At 36.0% G+C, this 24603-nt stretch overlaps 1 protein-coding gene across 7 annotated transcripts in view; it reads left to right on the forward strand.

Moving 5' to 3' along the window:
- Positions 1 to 24603, forward strand: part of LOC134532829 (zinc finger RNA-binding protein) — a 91459-nt gene that overhangs the window by 12633 nt on the left and 54223 nt on the right. For all 7 annotated transcript variants that reach the window (XM_063369748.1, XM_063369790.1, XM_063369800.1 and 4 more), the window contains exon 3: positions 98 to 247. In XM_063369748.1, the coding sequence (XP_063225818.1) occupies positions 98 to 247 (150 nt within the window). The remainder of the gene's footprint in view (positions 1 to 97; positions 248 to 24603) is intronic.

Below are 24603 nucleotides of genomic sequence, written 5' to 3' on the forward strand. Positions count from 1 at the left end.
TATATTTTTTGGTCCCAGAAAGACTTGTCAATAGTGTAGACATAGAAACACGCAGTTTAAACTTTGTGCATTAGTGTGTGTGGTACGTGTGCAATAGTTGGTGCTGGTACGGCGGCAGCGGCAGCCACGTATGACTATGGCTACGGCCGTGCAGCACAAACTGCTTACGACAGCACTAAGACGTACTACCAGCAGCCGGCGGCTGCTGCTGCAGCTACCTACTCGACCACAGACACTCACTATCAAGGTTTGTGTTCACTTATTTACATCTGGTTGCCTTATGTTCAGGGTTTCCCAATGTACTGTTTCATAATAAATATATATTAAAGTTTGTTTTAAGAAAATATTTGTCTGCAAAATTTGAAATTGAAAATAATTGCTGTTAAGCAAGTTAAGTGTGAGCCAGCATGAATGTCTGGTGAGAAACTAGCCATATTTTAAACATCTCTGAACCAGTCTTATATTTCGGCCTGAAACAAAACATCTTTATTTTTTGGTGACTTGGATGATTTTCATTGAAGTGGCAGAGAGGCAGTTTTATGTTTGTTGTTTCAACAAGCAATTTTGTTTAATGTGTTTTCAACTATGTGTCTAACATGTTTCAAATCTTATCCACAAGCATTTTGTAAAGATTAAAAATTATATTTATTTATTAATTTTTTTACAGGAATGATGTTGGCAATTAATTGGTGAGGAGAATACTGATTTTACTTAGGATAGCAATATCACAAATCGTGCTGGTTATAAAAACTAGTGTATAGAACAGTAGCCAGAAATCTCATGGATCAAGTGTAACATTATCTGTATTCCTGATATACAGTAGAATACCGGTACAACGTACCTCATTATAACGTATATTTCACTTTAACGTATTTTTTTTAAGTCCCCGCCAAAAATCGTATCTTCACCATACAAAACAGTTTCAGTTTAAAGTATCATGTTTTCACTATAACGTATAAATTCTACTAGAAGCGTGGCATTACTACACTAAAATTTACTTCAACTGGTAAATAAATTTCCAGCTAAATGATTAATGTTGTAGAACAAACATACACAAATACCACCGCAACATATTTTCTAACCTCTAAACCCTCAAAACAAAGTTAACAAACAGTTGCGCGCGCTACCATAGATTAAACCGTACGTAGTGTGCGACGTGAGCAACACAACACCATTCGATACATCGAAACACGGAAGTTCGAGAGAAGTATTAATTATTTAGGCAAAAGTGTTACGCTACGCTAAAAATACTGTTGATGTCTGTGCCGGGATTGTTATTGTTGAGTTTATTTTCAGGTTACGTTATTTAGACACCGCATTGTATTTGTACTACAATATGAGCGATCCTGGAGATAAAAAGAAACGAAAGCAATTCACGCTTAAGGAAAAAGTGGAAATATTCAGAGAACTAGACAAGGGGGAAAAGCAAGTCATAGTTGCAAAGACATATGGCCTTGCGGCTCTCCTGTAGCTATTTTTTTTAAATATTTTTTTTCTCTCTCTGTATAGATGATATGTATGTATGTTTCAGTACTAAGTACTTTCAGTACTAAGTACAAAAACTTGAGGTCCCTGTAAGTACTTAGTACTGAGATTCTACTGTAGTTAACTTAATACTCTTAAGCAAAATACAAGACTCCAGTCTGTTAAGGTTTTTTTGTCTTTTCGGCCCACCATAAACCTTGACTTGAATTTTGTGGGAGTGTGAAGTAAACTATGGGATTACTACAGATACTTTGTGTTTCCCCAAATGCCCATGCAATGAGTTTTGTGTCTACACTAGCTTTTGTGACCATACTTAGTGATATTGCCATGTGTCTAATGCAGCCAAGTTATAGACATTCTGAGAACTTAAAATTTTACTTATCCGATTCGTGTATTATTCTATTAATTAAACATGCAACTTAATTTTGATACCATATTGCACAACTTTTTTTTTTACTAAAATAAGCTTTGGATTTTTTTTGTTTTAGTCTTAAAAGGCATTAAAAATTGTGGTGCTTGAAAAAAACTAAACTAGAGGTTCTTTGTTGGTTAGGATATAAATGGGTAATTTGTTTACAAATATATATAGAACTAAAATATTAAGTTTTAAGTAATTTGCTTTAAAAAAAGATTTAAGTATGCAAGATGGGTTCATTTTTAGTGTGCAACTGTACATTTTATACAACACTTTTGAGAACTATTAAATAAAATGTAGCATTTTATGAAGGGCCTTTTTTTTTTTTTACAAATTATTCACATTTTAAAATAATTTAGCTGTAAAAATGGTAATTATTTGGGAAAATAGTTAAAATAGGATGTATGTTGGAAATCAGAGAGAAATACCGTATAAACCCACGTACCACCCGCCCCCGGGTAAGACCCGCACCCTTATTTTTAGAATGCCATGGTGGGTTAAAAAGTTTTTATTGCAAATCTGCATGGAAAAAAAATAATTTAGTCATGATTTCTTTTCCTTTCAAACAAGTAACAAAACGTAAAGAATTACCAAAAAAGTACTATGCTTATTACAGCCTCAGCATTAATGTTAAAAAAGTGTACAGAAGGCAGGCAACTGCAATGTGGCAACATCACGCGAGTAGAATGTTGCATCGGTGCGCGCGATCGATAACATGCCGTGTGCGCGTGACCTTGCCCAGCTCCCAGCTGTTTACAGTTACAATCTTCCGCGTCCATTATCGTGCGCTGGGCAATGACCTCGTTTAAACAAATAAACGATAAAGCACGTGAGTCCTAGCCACTCATTATAAAAACTATTTTTATTAGGTACATGTAGAGATGGGTCGAGTCTTGGTTTATCGAGTCGAGCCGAGTTGGGTCAGATTGACTCGACTCGAAAGCCGAGTCACATATTTTATCAAGTTCGAGACTCGAAACACGTTTTGAGTTAAGTACCAGCATCGTGACATTATAGCACTTTATAACAGGTTGTCTTAGGCCGGGTTTATAGAAAACGCAATTAACTAGGGATGTGCATGCTGAAAATACATTGATGTTTGTTTCGATATGATACATCGTTATGTGGCATTGATGTTTTCCGATGTATCAAACAAAAACATCGGCATAAATAAGTTATATATTTATAAACTAACTAGTAAACATTTTGCTAAGACATATAAAAAAATCTTCAGGAAATTCAACTCTAACAGATGACTTAAAATTTTCAGCTAGAGATAATTATAATAATGTTATTAACATATCTGTGCCACCGATTACGGTTTGAAGTGCATTTCAATCTCATAATAGGTCTACTTCATCAGGAACAAATTTTTGTGATGAAAACCATAACATGTTTGCAATACTTTGTAAGTACATGGCTATTGAAAAAATATTTGGATAATGCGGAAACGATATAATATCCTGTACTTGCAAAATAACAAAACACATTATAAAAATGTGTGTCAAAATCGAACCTTTTCACACTTTTCGTACAGAAAATACAGTTACCTATGAGAAATGAACATTATTAAGTTCAATGAACACTCAAAAATTTTATAGGGTGCATATTAATTTAAATTTAGTAAATTATTTAAAGCTCTTATGTTCATACCATGGAAACAAATAAGTTTTAGTTTCTATGGCCTATGAGCTACCCTACGTAAAATCGCGTAATTTTAATCTAAATATAGGACTCTGTCACATTATTTCTCTATATTCACAATGGTCCAGCCAGGTTGAATAACCTTATTTAGTCTACATTCAAACAACGATCGAAAATGGTCTAGTACAAAACCAGTGATCAAAACATCTGAATCACTTAATCCCTCCAATTTAGCAACGAAACTTCCATCATACAATAGGGCCATTAATTAATACTACAAAATCTCACCTGCACTCAGGTTTGGTTTGTAATTTATTTACATAATTCGCAGTTGAAGTAATAGAATCGTAACTATTGCTTGTATTTGATCTATTTGACGCGTGCCCGCCCTTCCTATATTAAATATCACGTTACTTTACGTGATAATTAAACCCAAAACGAGTTTTAATAAGTTCAGAAGCAATTCAGGGAAAAATGTATTTCGGCAATAGGCCTACTCACGTAATATGCGGCAACGAATCTGTGCAACATCGTAGGTTATAAACAAAGCAACGAACAATAGAATAATTCATTAAAGCAACCAACTATCTTCGCCCTTTATTTTTCACGTCGCTATAACCACACATATTAATGCACTTCAGAATATAATAGTAAGTATGGACGAGTTATGTAAACAATGTATATTTTTTCTCTTGCCACAGCTAAACATGTACATTGTGTCGCCATCTTGTGACCGGCGATCTACCAACTGTATTTATATTTTATAATAGTATAAATTTAACTAATTAAGTGTGAAAGCAAGTTTAAATACTTTTTAATACATAGGATTGAATATATATGTAAGTACATATAATTATTTATGCCACGTTTATCTTTTCTTTTTAATTATTAATATCTAGTTTATACTTCCACCACCAGGGCAGGGAAATTTCAGCGAGATTCATGCGCACGCATCTCATCCCTTCCAAAGAGGAGTCAGTTCGCCCCTCCCTTCTTTTTCTTCGTTCCCGCGCATTTCTCCCTATATAAAGGCGAGGTCATCCACCTGAGAGTCAGTTGATCGGCCCGACGGCCAGTGTGGCTGGATTCCGCCCACTGACCATAGGACGATCATAGGGGGAGCAGCAGAACTACTGGCTATCCGTTTTCTGCTGCTCGCACCCCTCCTTCGCGGTTAGGCCAGCCGAGGACCTATCTCGGCCTAGGGAATTTGTCTCCCTTCCCCCTCCCCTTTCTGGACGATAGGGTGTACCGTGTGTTTCAATTCAGTGTATGTTGTAAAAGCCGATGCAGGCAACAAATTGAACTGTTTCTACAATTCAGGTCAATAAAAGTTCCGTGAAAATACCGACAGTATTCTTCAATGTATAGCCTAGCTCCATCCCTCACCCCACTAGCTATTCGCCTGCATACCAGCCGAGTGTGAATCCTGCCGCCAGACCAGCAGCTTGGACCTTCTCCACCCGATACCTGGCTCTCACCCAAGAGAGACATCGGTGAGAGAAGAAGAGAGGGAGAACTCATCTCCGACAAGTTGGCGCACCAACGCGGGGCCCGTTGATTGTTCTACAATACCCGTGAAGACCCATTGCAAGCTCTACCAGTCGGACTAGCCAGCAACCACTGGAATGGACCCTTGCCACCACTTGCAGCTCATAGAAGATTTAACCAGCAGCAGGCACACCATGACCCACACCAGGAACAGCAGCAAGCAGGCAAGTGCTCCTGACCTTCCTACCACCAGGGATCCTGGAGAAGCAGACCCAGACAGCGAAGGGGAACAGCCTCCCCTCCTGGCGCCCAACAACTCACCTACCTGTACATACCCAACGACAGCGGACTGCCCTGGCACCGGAATCCACCAGATCAGCTGTGCTCACTATGGACTCCTGTTCCATCACGCTTGGCCAGACGAGCCCCGAGATCACACCGGACTAGAATATCGATGCCTCGCATGCCAGCAGAGGACAATCCTGCTGCAGCATGGAACCAATTAGCTCTAGACCTGATGGGACCTTACCCCAGAAGCACGACGGGTAAGTGCTTCCTACTCGTCATCACAGACCTTTTCTCACGATTGGTCGAAGCCGGGGACGCACCACAACGCCGAAATACCACAACGCCGAACGTACAATAACGCCGAATACCATAACGCCGAATTCCAAATTGACCACAACGCCGACGACCCGAAAACTGCCGTGTACCACAACGCCGAATGACCACAACGCCGAAATACATTAACGCCGAAAAATGTCATTGCAGTACTGCCACAAAAACAAACTCAGAAGAAAGTCACTAAATATACTGAAAGAGAATTCAAATGTACAACAACGCCGAAATACCATAACGCCGAATGCCACATCAACGAATCTACAATATGACCATAACGCCGAAACCATTATATGACCATAAGGCCGAAACCATTATATGACCATAACGCCGAAATTCTAATATGACCATAACGCCGAAATTCTAATATGACCATAACGCCGAAACCATAACTTGTTGCCTACCTGCCAGGCATTGAAATGCTGTATTCGTAAGATAAGCGCACTCTCTTGCAACTGTGAAGCTAAACATACAGCCAACATGTTTATCTTTTTGCACATTCAATATCAGTACTGATTTTTCCCCTAGTTAAAACATAACACTTTATTATTTTTTATAGGGCAAATGGAACATTGATCGAAATGAAATATATTTTTGAAAGAATAATTTTTTTTTTTTACAATTGGACCCGGATCGCCTAGGTGGGAGGCTAATGCTGTAGCTAACCTCCACTCTTGCAGTTACTAATATATTATTCGATTCAGACTTACGTAGTTATAGCAAAAATGATAAGGTTACCGCTTAAAGTCCCGTAGGTACACGCTGCACAATGAAAACGCTGCATGCTCGTTCAATTGCTTGTGCGTGAAGGGCGACTCAGAGTTGGAGGCACCGAGGATAAGGGCGGTATATCGATTTAGTGTCTCATTCACACAAGTCACCTGTGAGTGGACGAGCGTCTTAAAACATTTGTCTCAATAAGTGTAGTAGTTTGTTGTTCGTAATTTACACATAAAGTATTTGATGTTTATTATAAATATCGTTAATTCTGTATACATTAGTTGTAAGCAAAGTTTGCAAATTTTTCTCAAAACAGCTTGTTAAAGACAAAATATGCATGTTACACGAGCATACAATAAGTAAAAACCAATATTAAATTATTCAGAATGAAATTACATGCGATAGGCAATATGCTGAAATATACCCATAACGAAATAATTTCTTCTTTTTTTATAATTGCTGAGTTTTCGAATTTTTTTGTAAAATAAGAGGTTCTTCTGGTATTCATGTGATATCTTTGGGTTATTATATCCAGTTACGTGAAATTATTTAAGGAGGTTGTTTAGACCGGCCACTATAAATACTGTGCAGAGCTTCAGCAGTTCACGTATCACACAAGTGTACCGCGTGTGAGCTCGGCACTTGCTACCAATACCACTTAACATATGTTACACGTGTTCCTAGACCATTGATGCCAGCTTATACAATCCTATATATAAATAACCTCTTTTGGAAGCTGAAAATGGCTAAAATGGTTATTTTCACCGTCAATTTTAGGTTTGAAAATAAAGTTTCACTGACTTTAAAATGGTTTAGGAACGTGCAAAAAACCTTCACATTTAATATTTCGTCATAAAATGATAGGATCCCCACTGAAATTGCCTTAGAGGGGAGTCTTCGACAATGTTGCTGCATGTCAGAAGACCGCCTGGCGGATATAGGCGTTAGGACCTTGATGCGCGTGTCTGTATCGCTCTTAGCTCTCCCGCCCTTCCCACGCCTCGAACATTAAAAACATACCCGCTATCAGATGGCCACCTTAAATCGTTGCGCAATATTTAGGATTCCTGCGTAGAACTGTTTCACAGCGGAAAGTTTTAACATATTTATGTTGAAATCATCTAATAAGATTATATCTTCATATTTTTCTAACATGTTAAATAATTCATTTTCAAGGTAGGCCGTTCACGGTAAAGTGGACACTTTGAAAATCACTACTATTTGAATAACCTAACAACCAATATTATATTTCGTAGAGGTTTCGGACATATAATTTTTGTTGGGTTGAAAAAACAGACTATCCTGAATAGAAAAATATAAATATTTAGCATAAATAAGTAGTGAAAGGATACAAATTTATCGAGAGAAAAAAGTAACCAGGTGCTCAGAAGTGTTAAATTTACCATGAACAGTCTTCAGTTTAATTAGTATATGGAATATACCTACATATTATTTTTTTTTTTGCTTGTACAGGACCCTTACGGCAATATCCCTGTGCTTATGACGTACTTCTGCTGATAAGTATTCATGCCTACCTGGCATGAGAAAGTCTAAGGCAGTCACTTTTATGCTTTTGTGTATATATATCGCTATTCCTACACCTGATATTCCAGTGATTCATTCTCATTTATGAACGTCTTTAAAAGCGCAGAGGGCATGCTAACGTTCCTTACACTGGACACATTTAAAATACACTTTCTTTTTATTGATATGTTATTTAAAAATCAATGCTCAAATGATACAATTACATAAATGTTACAAATACACAAAAACACTCCTAAGTGGCAGACTAAGTACTAATATAAAAAATTACAATTATATTACGTTCATGAACACTCACACCCACAATTATACAGATCTGAATAAACATTTTGCGTGATGTCAGTGTCATCCCCTCAGCCATGGGATGACTAATCTGATGTCGGTAAACTGTTCCAAGCTTATGACAAGGCATTGGTGGATGACTTTGAATATAAATTAGTCTTGCATAGTGGTGTTAACCATCTATTGTCACTTTAAGAGCGGTGTTTACAAGGTGAAAATAATTCAAATATGAAAATAATTTTTTTTTAAGTTATCAAGCGTGGAAGAATTTAGTATTTTAGCGCCAGTGGTATGGCAGATCACAACCAGCATTCAGTATTTGCGTAAATCTGTAAGTATTATCATCATCTTTAGTCTATTATATCCCTCACATTGTTGACACACTACTAAATGAACGTTTATAATAGTAGTTATAGTACTTAGTAGTTGATGGTAGACGTTGTTTGTTTACAATGTGGGATATGTACCACCCCGCCCCTTCCCACCACTTAAGTCCCTAAACAGGTTTATGGTAGTGTGAGGATGGTTCAACCAAATATTTTAGGACAATATAGGAAAGTCGTCGAAAAAACGGGCGACACTTTCATTAGCGCATTCTGGCGGCCTAGCCTGGACATACGTTGTAAGCGCATTTGAGACAATGTTATTTTGATAATTTTGAATGGACGTTTTTTCTTTGTTTTCTCCTGTTTAAGTTATTTATAATGACTGGAAAAGTTTGTGCAATGTTTGGTTGCAATAATTACGATGTATCTAGCTTTTAGAAGTCGTTTTTTAGTTTTCCGAAGGCTGAAACTATAGCCAAATATCTTAATAGGAACTACAATATTTGCTATAGCCATGTTTACTTGTGTATAGTTTAAATCAAATATTCCTTTTCCACTGTTTAAAAATGATAGTGCCTTATTGGAAACAATGATGCATATTTCAAAATTCAATGTTTTAAAATATTTTTTAATCTATTTTTAATATAATTTTGTTTTTAAATTTTTATTGTATATTTTTAAACCAGAGCATTACCTAAAAAATAATTTAAATATCCTCAAATTTGTATTTTTGCGCTCCACTCATTATGCTGAATGACTTAGTTGTCACTGTAGTATTTCAAGCAGTTTACCTAAATTATTGATTTCAAAGGTTTTATGTTTGGTTTTCAACATAAAAATAATGTAAATTAGTTTTAAGTGTTTGGTTATGTTAAATAAATTAAATTAATCTCAATTTTATAAGTGTTTGGTTGACTTCAAATTAGCAACATTAAAAATACTTAATTTTGGTTCGGGACAATTCATATTCAATTTTTAAGTTGTTTTTTTCACTGTAAGCAGTTCCTCGAGGAAATTTTTTTCAACTTTCACGGAATATTTATAAAATATGTGATTTATAAATTTTCAGGTTTAGAGTTAAGTATGTTTCATTATTAAAAACTGTCTGATTTGCGTCATTTGGTTGTCTGTTATGTTTACAGTAACACTATATTTAATGGTCTTAAAAATCAATATAGCTCTGTAAATTGGGTAACTGTTTTGAAATATGAATACTCTGTTTCAGTAAAAATATATTGACCGTAAATTTATTTCACGATAACAACAATATTTCAAGAGACGAGAGTAAATCTGTGCTGGTATCTCCCATTGTAATGCATGGGAATTTTAATTTCGCGGGCGTTCCTTTAGGCAAAGCCACCAGGGTCGCTGCTGTCGGGTGTCGCCAGCTTTCACCATGTTAAAAGGCTCGAATTTCCTATATTGTCATTCTAAAATATTTGGTTTAACCCTCCACCACCACCCCCACACTCCTACTACAAAACGCTCATTCCGCACAGTGACCTTGACTATCCAGGGTGGACAGCATAACCTCCCGCAATTTGTTTTGATTTATTTTTGTAAAATTTTTATTTTTTTATTTTTATTTTACAGAAACAAAATGTAAACAAGTTTTGTGATTTAATTGTTCGTGTGTTTTTCGTCGTGATGAATTTTAACGAACTGCTGATTTTCATGGTAAAATATTTACTATATATATGACAAGTTGGAGAAAAACTTTAAAATGAAATGTTTAAACGTAAGACGAGGAGATTTATGCCTTCCATTATTTCTGAATTCCTTTCCAAATGTCTATTTAATATATTTCCAGATATACTACCGTACATATACAAATATTTAAAAAGTAATTAATTTGATACTCTTAGTTTTATGTGACGCCACGCTTGCTATTTACCGGCTGTTTTTCTTACGGGTCTGTGTAGTTGTAGAAAGAGAAAAATACGGACGGAACGGAACAACGATCCGTTTTCGTTTTCGGTTCCGTCTGTTCCGTTACCGTTGTATTTTAGAACAGGCCTTACTAGAAAAACGTAACGATTTTTCACTATACGCACAGTACCTACTGCATCACGGCAACGTAAATTTATGGCAAACCCAATAAAATATCTGACCTACGCTTTCGAACTGAACATACATATATTTAGTTTACATAAATATTCACACTGTCGACTACGAAGTTGTCACGTTTTGTGTTCTGGACTTTCCGGCGCACTTCGTTCACTTGGAAAAGAACAGACGAGTAAGTGACAACAGCGCGCCTTCCTTAGCACAATGGCCGCGCCAAGCACCTCTAGCAGAGCACTCCACGCATTCTAGCGGGCTCTTCGGAAGCAACGTTTACCCTCGCGGCAAGGTCATTAGAGATACCAGGTCCTCTCATCCCGCTATTTTACTGTTATTGGTCAATCGCGTCTGACGTACATGCTAGACCATATTGCCGCGGGAATTCAAATTAATCATGTGTCTAAATGGCACTTTCTTAAATTTTCCGATTCACATAGACTGATGTAATTTATGTACAGGTTAAATGTATCACGTGTTTCCCCTATTAATATATTTAATCTTTGTTATGTTGTCAGTTATTTAATCGTAAATTAGGCTCAAATGTGTATTATAAAATCTAAACTGGTGTTGTTGGTAAACATTGTGATGCGTGCTGTTCTTGCAATATTCACAACATTGTGTTATTTAATGCTAATTTGTTTATGCTTGTTACCATTGATAAGTAATTATATTCAATATTACATTTAGCTTCCTTGCTAGATGTTTAAGTGTCAACATGTTATGTTCATTTGCAGTAGTAAACAAACTTTGTAAGTGTATTAAGAATATCATACAATATAACAAGTTTTATGGTAATGACTATCCTCCAAAAAATATTCTAAGAATATTTAATGGCCCTTTAACTACCAAATTTCATATTTGTGTGCAGTAATATGATTTTGTCTAATCCATTGCATTCTAACCTGTGGATCTTCCACATGTGATCCCTCTGCCCTTTACCTATCTCTCAGCTTTCCAAAATCCCCTCCCTTTAATTACCTTAACCTATTTCACCATTCTTTCTTTCTCCTCCTTTACAGTGTGTCCCACACAAGCTCCATCATCATCACTGATGGTCTATGCACCTTCCTTCTTCCGTCATCGTTTCTCCTCCGATATTTGTCACTTATCTCACTACATTGCATTGTACCTTTATAACTCTTAACTGTCCATCGCTAGGTACGAGTCCCAAATTCCTGTGGCGTATTCCATATCTGGTTATCACCAGCATGGAAGATGCCTTTTCATTGACTTTTATTTCTCTCCTTTAGTGTCATAGCAGTTAACCCCAGACCCCTACTCCCTTCTTCACCGTCCGCTATTTTTTTTTTTTTAATCTACTCATCATGCTTTCCCAGACATCTTTCATTATGAACAGCAAGGGCCCCATGGCACTCCCCTGTGGTACGTACTCCATGTCACCACTCCCTCTTCCTACCATTAATTTAATATTAAGTGAGCTAGTAATTTTGCATAGAAAATTTTCTTACAGACCTGTCATTTATAATTATTAATTTAAGTAAAAAAATTAAACTGCACTCTAAAGCTGTCTGGCCTACTATTAACCATGTCCCTTTCCATCAGCTGTAATTCTTAAGAATGGTAACTCCTGAGTAACATGGTAAATGATCACTATGTGAAAGGTTTGCTAGGTTAACTAGGATCTGTAATTCTGAAAAATGGTAGCTCTAAGTGAAAGATTTATTAGAGTACAATAATAACACAATTATTTTTTTAAAGTAATTAATTCTTTAAAAAATATGTATTTCCCTGCTTAAATTCTTTCATTTTAATCCTTACTCAACTTATTTACCAAAAACTAATAGTCTCCAAAATTACCACATATACTATTAATTAAATTTTGATATAAAATCTCAAATTAAAATTGCAAAACAAACTCCCAGATCATTTACCCTGATAAAAATATTTTGGTATTTTGGCATTCTTGGCAGGTACATGTTTCCAAGCTGGTATTCCTAAATATGCTCCTTTCCCACTACGGCCACTACTTACGCACCATAGTGCAGGCAGTAAGGCATACTCAGTTTCTGATTTACCTGAACACTTCTTTTGGAAGAAAACATGCCTAAAACACTGAAACACTTTATTCCTACCTTGTGATACTTTCCAACAAGTGGTCCGCAAATATGTGGCTTAAAACACAAATATCACAAACCGTTGTTCAAAGTCTTTATTACATGATACATCGCTGGATAATTTTATTTCATCTCTTAACATTGGAACGTAAAATTGTACTAAGCCGGTAATGAGAAACAGTATCACATAAACATCATTTGCAGTTTAGACAAACATAATTTTTTTTGAACGAGAGTAACTAGAATAAAAAAATATATTTTTTTTAATTTGTCAGAAAATTAAACTACTGGTAGAAGATGGAGCATGAGAATAGTTTATGTATTTTGTAATCAGATGTTCACAGTAGTAATCATATTTTGAACTGTTAGTTACAAAAAATTTCACCACAAAATGCCAAACTTCTGCTGTAATAGGTAGAAAAAGAGGCAGGTTTTTTAAATGTGTAGACAGTGACATTCCTCTAGTTTCAAAGGTTAAATGTGCAAAACTTTATTTGTGTAGAATAAAATTGTACATTTGTGTGTGTGGGTGTGTGTGTGTGTGTGTGTGTGTGTGTGTGTGTGTGTGTGTGTGTGTATATATATATATATATATATATATATATAACAGCATGCAAACAAACATATACACTTAATTTGTATCAATATAAATGTTTATTTACATGTTCGTAATTAATATCCTTGATTGTGTTTGTAAGATTAATTTTTTGTTATAAGTAAAAAATATATAAATGTTGTAAGACCTAGTGAAAAATGACCAAGCTATAATAGTAATTACAACAATTATGTGAACAAATAACCATTAATAATATAATCCTCTATAACTCTAGTGTGTTAAAATGTAGTAAAAATTTATGTACCTACTTAAAATAATTCTTAAGTGACAGGATTTAAACCTGGAAACTTGTAATCCATAACTACGTACAAACCACTGAGCCAAATAAACATAATAATTTACTGTGAAAAATATTTCATTGTAGGTAAGTGTTTATATCCTAGGAGTGTAACATCTTTTAAAACTTGCAATATTTATTTTTGTGACTATTAAATTTATTACTAAATGTACTCGTGATTATATTGATGATTTGCATTTCAAAGTCACCATTAATTTATCAGATTTTCATTATTTTTCATGCACATAACACATTTCTCCATATCTTAAATTGTTTTCATTTTATTAGATGCAGTCTGTATACTCTCATCATAATTCTTTACTGCTAGAAACAGTAACAAGGTAATTTTTCTCAAATAATTCATCAGAAATATTTCAACACTCCAAATCTGATCCCAGAACATAATTTATTACATCAAAATTCAGTATTTAACAAAATATATAGGTAATCCATAATAATCTACATTTACTTATGCCTATTATAAATTGTGGTGAGTAAGAAGCTATAAAAGAAATACAATTAGTCACTATGTTCTGTTATACAAACTACATCAATTGACATGATTTTTCTCTCTAAATATTTCATCAACATAAATAGGCACTTCAAGTATGTTTTATAATGAACACATATTTGAAAGATAAATAAAAAGCTGACAAAAATACACAAAACTTTATTTTTTACTACAGGCATTATCTCATTACTATTTTGCTTTAATTTTTTTTTCAATGCAAATGTGTAGGAATTGTTTTCCCAACTTGTAGCTGATCATTTATTACATTAATTTACATAAAAAGTAATTTAATATTTTTTCTGTAATTTTAAATATTTGCAAAGTTTCAAATGGTTTAGCGTTAAGTCTCCTTAATGAAATATGTACATAAATAAATTTTGTTACCAAGATATTTATGTAAATGATATAACATTATTTACATTTTGGTTAATACCACCTCTATTAAATGTTAAATTTATTTATTATACTGTTGCCATTAGTTTTTTTTTATAAAAGTCATTTCGCACAAAATCCTGGATAAAAAGAATTTGTGTGGCAGCTAGCCATGAAAATTAATACCATATTTTCTTTATCTCTGAAATTTATATGGCATATGTATGTATGTGTGTGTATGTATATATATACATACACACACACATACATAACTATATATTTGTACGAATAAAATATAAACTGCAAGGCTTTCAATATTTATCACACTTTAATGTGATTGTTAAATGGACAAAGTCACAAGACCCACTTGGCTGACCCAGCCACAGGCTGGAAACAGTGGAGTGCTTAGTATAAATTTTGGTGTGTGGTAGACAAATACATGTTATAAATTGAGGTAAAACTAAGCATGACTCCCTAAATACTTCATTTGGAGCTAACAAGACATATTTTACATCACTAGATTATTACTTGTTACCATGGGCACCCATACCTGGGGCAAAGCACTCCCCCCCCCCCCCCCCCTCCTTGACAGAGAAAGACAAAAATGTAGTTACGTATAAGTCGTCCAACACTGAAATATTTTCACGTAGAAGATTTTAAATATATGTACCTACTTACAAATCACCATTTGTCTTCCAAAATATTTAAAACACCATATACCTCCAGATCTCACTTCCCCCCCCCCCCCCCCTTCAAAATATCACATGGGTGCACTTGCTTGTTACATAAGTATACAAACACATTTGTAACTTTTCCATGCATCTGAATTACTTAGTTTGATATGCTACATATTTTCTATTCATGTTGAAAACAACTGCGGTTAGGTTCAGGTTTTTTTTTGTTAAACTGCATTAAATCACTGTGGCTCAATTATGACCACAATACATATTAAAAATTATAAAATGCACAAATATGTAAATATAATAAGAACATAGACAATTACTTGTGAATGTAACAAGGGACAACTCTTTGCAATATGTCCAGAGTTATTTATTTAGTTTCAATTTAGTGAAAAACCAGAGAAAGAAAACAATACAATGAAAGAATGAGTGATCTGACAAGCTATGGAATGTTTGCTATTTAAAGATAAACAAAGCAATGACAAATTCATTAAACCAGAAAATGAAGTTCATTAGGTGTGGTTCACATCAAACATGCTTTAATTCAATGAACTATGAGCAATATCAGGAGCCTTATTGTTTTCCTACAAACATAATACATCCAATAACATTTAGTCCTGTCAAACAGTTTTAGAAGTTCTATCCAACGAAGTCATAAGTTTTTGTTAAACAATTCTGTAGCAAACACACATTCTGAATTTATCCATGACTGCAATTTACATGTAAATTATTTCATATGAAATACAAAAGATTACTATCACTCCAAACACACCCCACAATTTTTTTTTGCTAAATCTAAATTAAATGACACTTCCTTAAAAAAATCTATTAGCCTACTATTTATGTTACGATTTTTTTTCATTTTCTTGCACACTTTGTTGCTGTTTCTTCCAACACGTTTTTTACTTAGCTGTCGATTGAAATGATTCAATCTTAAAAAAATCCTTATTCTTACAAATGAAGCAACCAATTTCTTCTCAACAGCAGGCATTTTTACATTACTAAACCACAGCACGAAAACAAAATCAAAACAAGCACGCAATTTCACAGTTTTGTTTACTTTGAAGGTCTAGCGGATACGTCATATCACGGAAACACCCGAACGACCAAACTCGTTTTTCTTCTGTTGAGACGACCTGGTACGCGGTATAGAGAATAGTTAGTTCTTGCGCTCCTGCACAAACCAATTACCTTTCTTGAACGCAGTAAACTTACGAACGGGACCTAACTCTAGCTCTATCAGTTTATATACATGCTATTTTACTAATTCGTCGCTACGCTTTAATAAGATAAATTTATAATTAGGTGCATACAATTTACAGTATCCAAGTAAATAATATTTAATTTATTATTTATTGCATCACACTAATTTCTATCTATGCTAGGCTCAAGATAAAGCCCCTGGGAATAAAAAACAACAGCAAATATGTTCGCTAATTATACTTTCATAAAATCTGTAACATAAATACGAATGGTTCAAGAAAAAATTATTAGGTGTACTATGCTTATTTTTTTTGTTAAACACATTTATATCGCATTTAAGAACGCATTTGCGGCTAGAACAAGATTTATTCTTAACATGAAAAAATTCAGAAACCCCTACGATATGTAAGGAATTTATGAAATGTAATTTTCAAGACCCTAAAAACGCCCGAATATCTCAACCGCGCCATTTCAGCATTATCCTTTCGGGAAACCATTGAAAACCGGAATCAATGGTTAAAAGTTGGACATTGTTTGGTACAAATATAAAACTACAACTATTATTGCGTCCAAACCACCTTAATATAATGCATAATTATGTTATGTAGTCATCTTGCAAGACTTAAATGTTTTCCAAGCATTTGAATAGCTACTTCAGCTATATGTACCTCCACAGTGCACAATGAAACTTAGGCATGCGGGTTAATAATGATACATGGAAGTGAGTTTAAATGCTATCATGAAATGATAACGAAGCATTAACTGAGGAGACAGCTCGAGAGGAATGATTTTATAAATAACTATTCCGTTCACCAAGTATCCGGGGCTACTAATCATCGCTAACAATTCATATAATAACTGACAATTATAACTTACTTTAATTAATTGTGCCACTTTACAACTACAGATAAGATTCTAAACTTTGCTGCTTTCGTTATAAAGAAAATAAGTTTCCAAATACTGCGTTTAGGTTCCTGGCTGGTAGGCAACACGCTCGGGATTCGGCGCTGTGGTCAAATACGGATTCGGCGTTGTGGTCAAGTATGGATTCGGCGTTATGGTCAATTTGTATTTCGGCGTTATCGTCAACATTTAATTCTGCGTTATTGTCAATTACCGATTCGGCGTTATGGCATTCGGCGTTGTGGTATTTCGGCGTTAAGGTACTTTTGAGAAACACACATAAATTCATTTAGTAGTTTTCAGTTTGCTCATTTGGCACTCCCGCAGCAACATTTTTCGGCGTTATGGTCATTCGGCGTTGTGGTCATTCGGCGTTGTGGTACACAGCAGTTTTCGGGTCGTCGGCGTTGTGGTCAATTTGGAATTCGGCGTTATTGTACGTTCGGCGTTGTGGTAATTCGGCGTTGTGGTAACGACCCGTCGAAGCCTTTCCCCTTGCTAAAGTTGATTCATTTTCTACTCCAAGATGAAGTGTTCCCTGGATGGGGATACCCCAAAAGCATACTTACAGACAATGGGGTGCAATTCACTAGCAAATTATGGGCCGACACTTGCGCCAAATGGGAACTAGAAACCTGGGCCACTCCAGTTTACCATCCCCAGGCAACCCCTACAGAGAGCCGTAATCAGGAATTGAAGAAAGGGCTCAGGATGCGTACCACGGCCAATCATCGCCACTGGGATCGCTACCTGGGAGAAATCCTCTTCACATTGCGGCGTAGGCATAATGAAGCAATCGGAACCAGCACCAGCGAATTTAACTTGAGACGATAGATCCAGCAACCTGGAGAATGAAGTGGAGTTCCAACCCCACATACCGCCCTTCAGCGAAGAGATCTGTCTACAAGCTGCCATCAGAGTAGATGCGCACGAAAGGTTCAACTAGGGTAACTAGCCCGCAAGTATCCTACACCGAAGAATCCGCCCAACCACCAGATTGCTGAAGGACAAATGGTACTAGTCAAGACCCATCCACTCAGCAATAAGCCTAACCACTTCTGCGCCGGATTCGCACCAAAGTGGGAAGGACCCAACCAGGCCTCTACCAGGCCTCTACCAGCCTCCACAGCGTTGCCAGATGCCGTGGCGGAGCTGCAAAGGAGACCCCAAGGACCTACCAGGACGGTACCGAGAGACGGTTTGGCGGACACCAAACCAACGGCCTTACCAATGGCCGAATCCTACAACCACCGACAGCAGTCCCAATAGGCGTTCCCAGGAGACCACCGGCAGCTGTCCCAATAGGCGTTCCCAGGAGACCACCGGCAGCTGTCCCCAATCAGGACTTCCAGAAAGCTGAAGAAGCCATATCCGAAGTGATAACCCAGAGACTCGTACAAAACAGAGACTGACAGTTATCTATGTGTAAAGTGTTCCTCCAAGATGTCCTAGCTTCTTCTCCCGTAAAGTAACGCTCGCCACTAGGGGGGAAATTGACGCGTGCCCGCCCTTCCTATATTAAATATCACGTTACTTTACGTTATAATTAAACCCAAAACGAGTTTTAATAAGTTCAGAAGCAATTCAGGGGAAAATGTATTTCGGCAATAGGCCTACTCACGTAATATGCGGCAACGAATCTGTGCAACATCGTAGGTTATAAACAAAGCAACGAACAATAGAATAATTCATTAAAGCAACCAACTATCTTCGCCCTTTATTTTTCACGTCGCTATAACCACACATATTAATGCACTTCAGAATATAATAGTAAGTATGGACGAGTTATGTAAACAATGTATATTTTTTCTCTTGCCACAGCTAAACATGTACATTGTGACGCCATCTTGTGACCGGCGATCTACCAACTGTATTTATATTTTATAATAGTATAAATTTAACTAATTAAGTGTGAAAGCAAGTTTAAATACTTTTTAATACATAGGATTGAATATATATGTAAGTACATATAATTATTTATGCCACGTTTATCTTTTCTTTTTAATTATTAATATCTAGTTTATACTTCCACCACCAGGGCAGGGAAATTTCAGCGAGATTCATGCGCACGCATCTCATCCCTTCCAAAGAGGAGTCAGTTCGCCCCTCCCTTCTTTTTCTTCGTTCCCGCGCATTTCTCCCTATATAAAGGCGAGGTCATCCACCTGAGAGTCAGTTGATCGGCCCGACGGCCAGTGTGGCTGGATTCCGCCCACTGACCATAGGACGATCATAGGGGGAGCAGCAGAACTACTGGCTATCCGTTTTCTGCTGCTCGCACCCCTCCTTCGCGGTTAGGCCAGCCGAGGACCTATCTCGGCCTAGGGAATTTGTCTCCCTTCCCCCTCCCCTTTCTGGACGATAGGGTGTACCGTGTGTTTCAATTCAGTGTATGTTGTAAAAGCCGATGCAGGCAACAAATTGAACTGTTTCTACAATTCAGGTCAATAAAAGTTCCGTGAAAATACCGACAGTATTCTTCAATGTATAGCCTAGCTCCATCCCTCACCCCACTAGCTATTCGCCTGCATACCAGCCGAGTGTGAATCCTGCCGCCAGACCAGCAGCTTGGACCTTCTCCACCCGATACCTGGCTCTCACCCAAGAGAGACATCGGTGAGAGAAGAAGAGAGGGAGAACTCATCTCCGACATATTACAGAGAGACAAATATAAACAAACTTCATAGAATATTCCTTCCTTCCTAGACCGAAACCGTTCTTTTAATGTAAAAAAAATGTATTTTTCAATGTATCGAAAGTAGGGATGGGATTTTCGAATCTTGGATTCGTCGAATATACCGAATCCTATGGATTCGAGGATTCGTGGGATTCGAGGTGGGTTTTTAAGAGTTTTAGGTAGTAATTGAAAATTGTAGTGCTGGGCGAAGTTTGAAAATTTCGAACCGAACCGAACCCTTACGTTCGGTTCAGTTTGAAACCTCTTATATATTCGAAAAACCGAATGTTCGTTAAAAAAAAAATTACGTTTTTCTAATTTTCTAACCCCCATTTGAGACCATTCACAAAACCGCTCAACAAAATTCTATTGCTTGTAATATTCCGACTTTTATCGCATAATCGTCGCCTCAACAGTTTCAAGCGCAGACAAAATTAAAAAAAAAAAATTATTAATCGTCGCATAACTCGCATAGCATTTTTTCATATAGGCGCGCTTTGTTTTTTGTTTACTTTAGAGAATTTTGTATGCATTTGTCGTACTACGTAAAATAAACTATCGTACAAATGCCAAAGGTATTGTATACTATACCTTTAACTATAGTGCGTGTACGAGAAGTGTTGTACAATCACCAAAGATTGCGTACCCCATGCGTTAAACTAAAGCGCATGTACGAGAACTCTCGTATTTCGGCAAAACTAACGTGATCAAGTTAACACAAGACAAATGCGGTAGGAAATGATTACGTAAGTTAGGTACGTATTTTAAATTACTGGGATGTATTTATTTTCTTTGGCCTTTTTGGTTATAACAGTCAGGTAATGAAAGTATTAATTTAATCTTGTGTATTAAAAGTACTGGTCCAGTAAATTTTACAGTACGGTACTAAGTTGACTAGCGTAGTCGCGGCAGCCATCATTATTTCTCGTGTTTTCTTTTTTCCGACGCAAATTTCTATAACCGCAGATTTTACGCAAGGTAAGTTTACAATATTATTGTTCTAGAGGTGTTTTGCGATGAGCAGGCTAACGTAGTTTAAGTTTTCCAAATGGAGAAAAGATAATGACGATCCGGATGACCCAGAACCACCCAAAAAAAAAAAAAACGTCTAAAGTTTCTTCTGACGAGCAGCATTCTTCCAAGAAAACAGCAACTGCAGTCAGCGGGTTTTGTAATGTAGATAGGTAACTTAATTCACATTCGCCTTTTTTTTGATGTCCTATTAAAAAGTTTTACTTATTAAAAATGTTAGGTTATGTCTACCACAAAAATATGTTATGTGGCCTTATGCTGAATGTTCGTCATCTTTATAATATTATATTTTTTTAAATGAAGGTTAGTGTACACTGAAAAAGGAAGATAGTCTTTTTGAAATTTAGATGTAACTTCTTCATGAATTAAAAGTTGGTATAGTCTTTTTGAAATTTAGATGTAACTTCTTCATGAATTAAAAGTTGGTATATATATATATAAGCTAAGCTATATAATGTTTTAATTTTACATATGGCTGGAGAACCTTTCTTTCTCACCACTTAGTTAAAGACCAAAATGCTGGTCATTGGTTCTTTTTAATTCAAAACAATTATTTCTGTATGAGGTTCGGTTCGGCTCGGTTCGAAACCAGAGAACTGAGGTTCGTCCAGCTCTAGAAAATTGTATACCTAAACTATATTATACAGGTAACGGAAATAGCACAAACATAAGATAAACTACGCTGCATTTTGGCAATTAGCATAACTACTTGATCATTTCCAACCTTCAATAATATAACATTGCAGAAAAAATGTAACTTTTTTTAAATGGTGTCTGTTATACAAACGTATTTTATTGAAAACATCGGAAGGATTAATTTAACAGAGAATTGGACAGATGCAAACTTACGTGTGTGGTTTTTGAGGTTATTTGTCTCTATTTTATATCAGGTGTATACACTATGCACTTATTTTATAATTTTATAAATACATATGTGATTTTTTTTAATACATAGGCCTATGTTATTTTTTAAAATAAATGTGTGATTTTTTTTAATAACATGTGAAGTTTAGTGTGGGACTGGGATTCGAGATTCGATGACAAACACTGAGGATTCGAACAAGGATTCGGATTCGACCAAAATGTGGATTCGTCCCATCTCTAATCGAAAGAAATACATTGATGCATCGTTAAACATAGAAAGTCATCGGATGGGTTCGATGCATCAAATAGAAAACATCGATGTTTTCGATGCATCGATGTATATCGAACATCCCTAGCAAGAACGCAGAAACGCAAGAACGCAGGACGCGACAACCGCAAGAAATTCACAGTCGTTTATAAAAAATGCAAGGACGCCGGCCATTGCCAATGTCAAAAAATAAAATTTCAGGAATAAGTCATGATTATTTTTAAAATTTTTGTTGTACTTATCGTACAGGCAGGGAAAATTTTGGATAAGCTGAACAAGAAATTCATCAGCTATCCCCATTGCGCTGTATTCACTAGAAGAATGCCAGCCCAAAACATAAACAAACACAAGCGTAACGATTACAATCGCAGAGCCTTCTATATGCATTACATGACAGTTTCAGTTTCCACATACTAAAGCAACCAGTATAGAAGGCTGAAAAGCAAGGAGAAAACGCAAGAAGTAGAAAGTTGAACAACTTCTGCGTTGCGTTCTTGCGTTATTGCGTCTCTTGCGTTTTTTATAAACGTGCTGGTAATAGAGTTAAGGTTGGACTTTTACTGTAGTTGCGTTTTCTATAAACCCGGCCTTAACGTTTTCGCCAAGTCATTAATACAGCAAGAATTGATAATGACCTTCAAACAAACCAAATCCCGTGCAAACCTAACCTTGCCCGCTACCGTGCTACGGTGCTATAACAGGTACAAGTGTAACCAAACCTAGGCCTACCTTCATTTACGAACGTGACGTGGTAACGTGATTTTGTCGATAGTGGTGACAGTTTATAGGACAAAATTATGTCACATGACCATTTTATATCAAGAAAGCTTGGAAAACAGCGTGCACTGTTTTCATTTTGTTTTACATCCTGTGTTTACTTCAAATACGGTACCGCATTTGTTTACAAGATACGTCAATAGATTTTTACTGAAGAAAAATTTGTTGCAAAACGCACATGTATTAATAATCATCACGTTTATCGTGCCCCGTTTATAATAACTCGTATAAACAAGAGATTTCCGTAACCTAAAAATAAAAACACAAACCTAACGTGTCAATAACGTTTAAGATAAAATTACTTTCTTTTTGTTTGAATAAAATATTAAATTAACTTAACAACGCTCATGCATTTTATTTGGCAATCAGTTACTGATCGCCAAATCAAATGCATGAAAAATTTATTTATTAAACATATTGATATTCTTGTAGTTGTAACAGTTCCGGGCGAATAATCTTGCCGCGGAAAGTGTATTTAAATTGAGAAGTTACGTAACTCGACGTTTGCAACACTGACTAGTGAGAAGCCAAAAACGGCATACGAATTTTGGTAAAAGTAAATACTGATATAAATATTAAGTGGATTTTACCATCTCTGTGCTATCATTGTTTGCAAAGTGCAAAAATTTCATCAGTAGAAGAAACCTGTGTCTGGACATGAGTTCAGGAAATATTGAAGACTGAATAACCTTTCTTTCGGACTAGTACCATTCTTGCCGTGGTAACTTCATAATTCTTGAAGAATAAGGATTCCTAAAAACAGCCAAATTTCATTTTCAGTAGTTGGGGTCCATATTTTATAAACTGATCTCTCTTTCGGGGGATTCTTGATAATGAATTGTTCTGCATATATATTTGTTTCCCTAACAACAATGTCAATCATTATCTGATCAATAGTTCGAAACATTCCAATGGTTTACATGTGGAATCTATGTCTACAACTACACCTGGATTTCCTGTAAAAGGAAATCTTAGTGGTGCTGGAGGGATGTTCTGCATGTCCACATCACACCACACACTACTCTATTGAAGTAGTAAATCTGCATGTGAAACCGAAATGTATCATCACTACTATCACTACCACTACCCAAGTCAACAGAATCCGCATCTGAATCATTTTCATAAGAGCAAGGCACATAATTACTATTGTCGTCAGATTCACCATCAGTTTCATTTCTGTCCTTCAAATTTTTTCTGCTACTCAAAGCCATCTCAGGGCATGATTTCTGGAAATAAATCAATCCCATCAGTAAAGTCCCTAAATTTGATTTCAAAAACCCTGCAAAATTTCGAACCGCGATAGTATTAACTGTTTATTGAATTTCAACAAGAGGGGCAGTATTTTATTAAAATTCCTTGTCAAAAATCAGGTCCAAAGCAAGTGTTAGACTTTTTTAAAAATTTCCTTTAGATTTTATTGGAGTTTTTTATTACTGTCAAACCTCATTAATACGAATCCGCTTAGTACGAAATCCCGTTCATGCGAAGTACTTTTACAGTCCCAGGAAATAAGGTATGCTTTCCTATGTTATTCAGTACTTTTAATACGAAATACGGTTAATATGAATTACGAAGTGGTTTTGATCCCTCAAGTAGCTGTTACGTGTATAAGTAAACGGTTAATACGAATTTCACAGCCGAAGTCTAACGTAAATCACGTCTTCATAACCGTCGTGTAAACAAATGTTTCTCCAAAGATACATGTATGTATCCTACAGCGTAAAATGGTCGAAAAACAAGATGAAAAGTTCAACTCTAGTG

The sequence above is a fragment of the Bacillus rossius genome, chromosome 1, assembly GCF_032445375.1.
Source record: "Bacillus rossius redtenbacheri isolate Brsri chromosome 1, Brsri_v3, whole genome shotgun sequence".
NCBI classification, from domain to species: Eukaryota; Metazoa; Arthropoda; class Insecta; order Phasmatodea; family Bacillidae; genus Bacillus; species Bacillus rossius.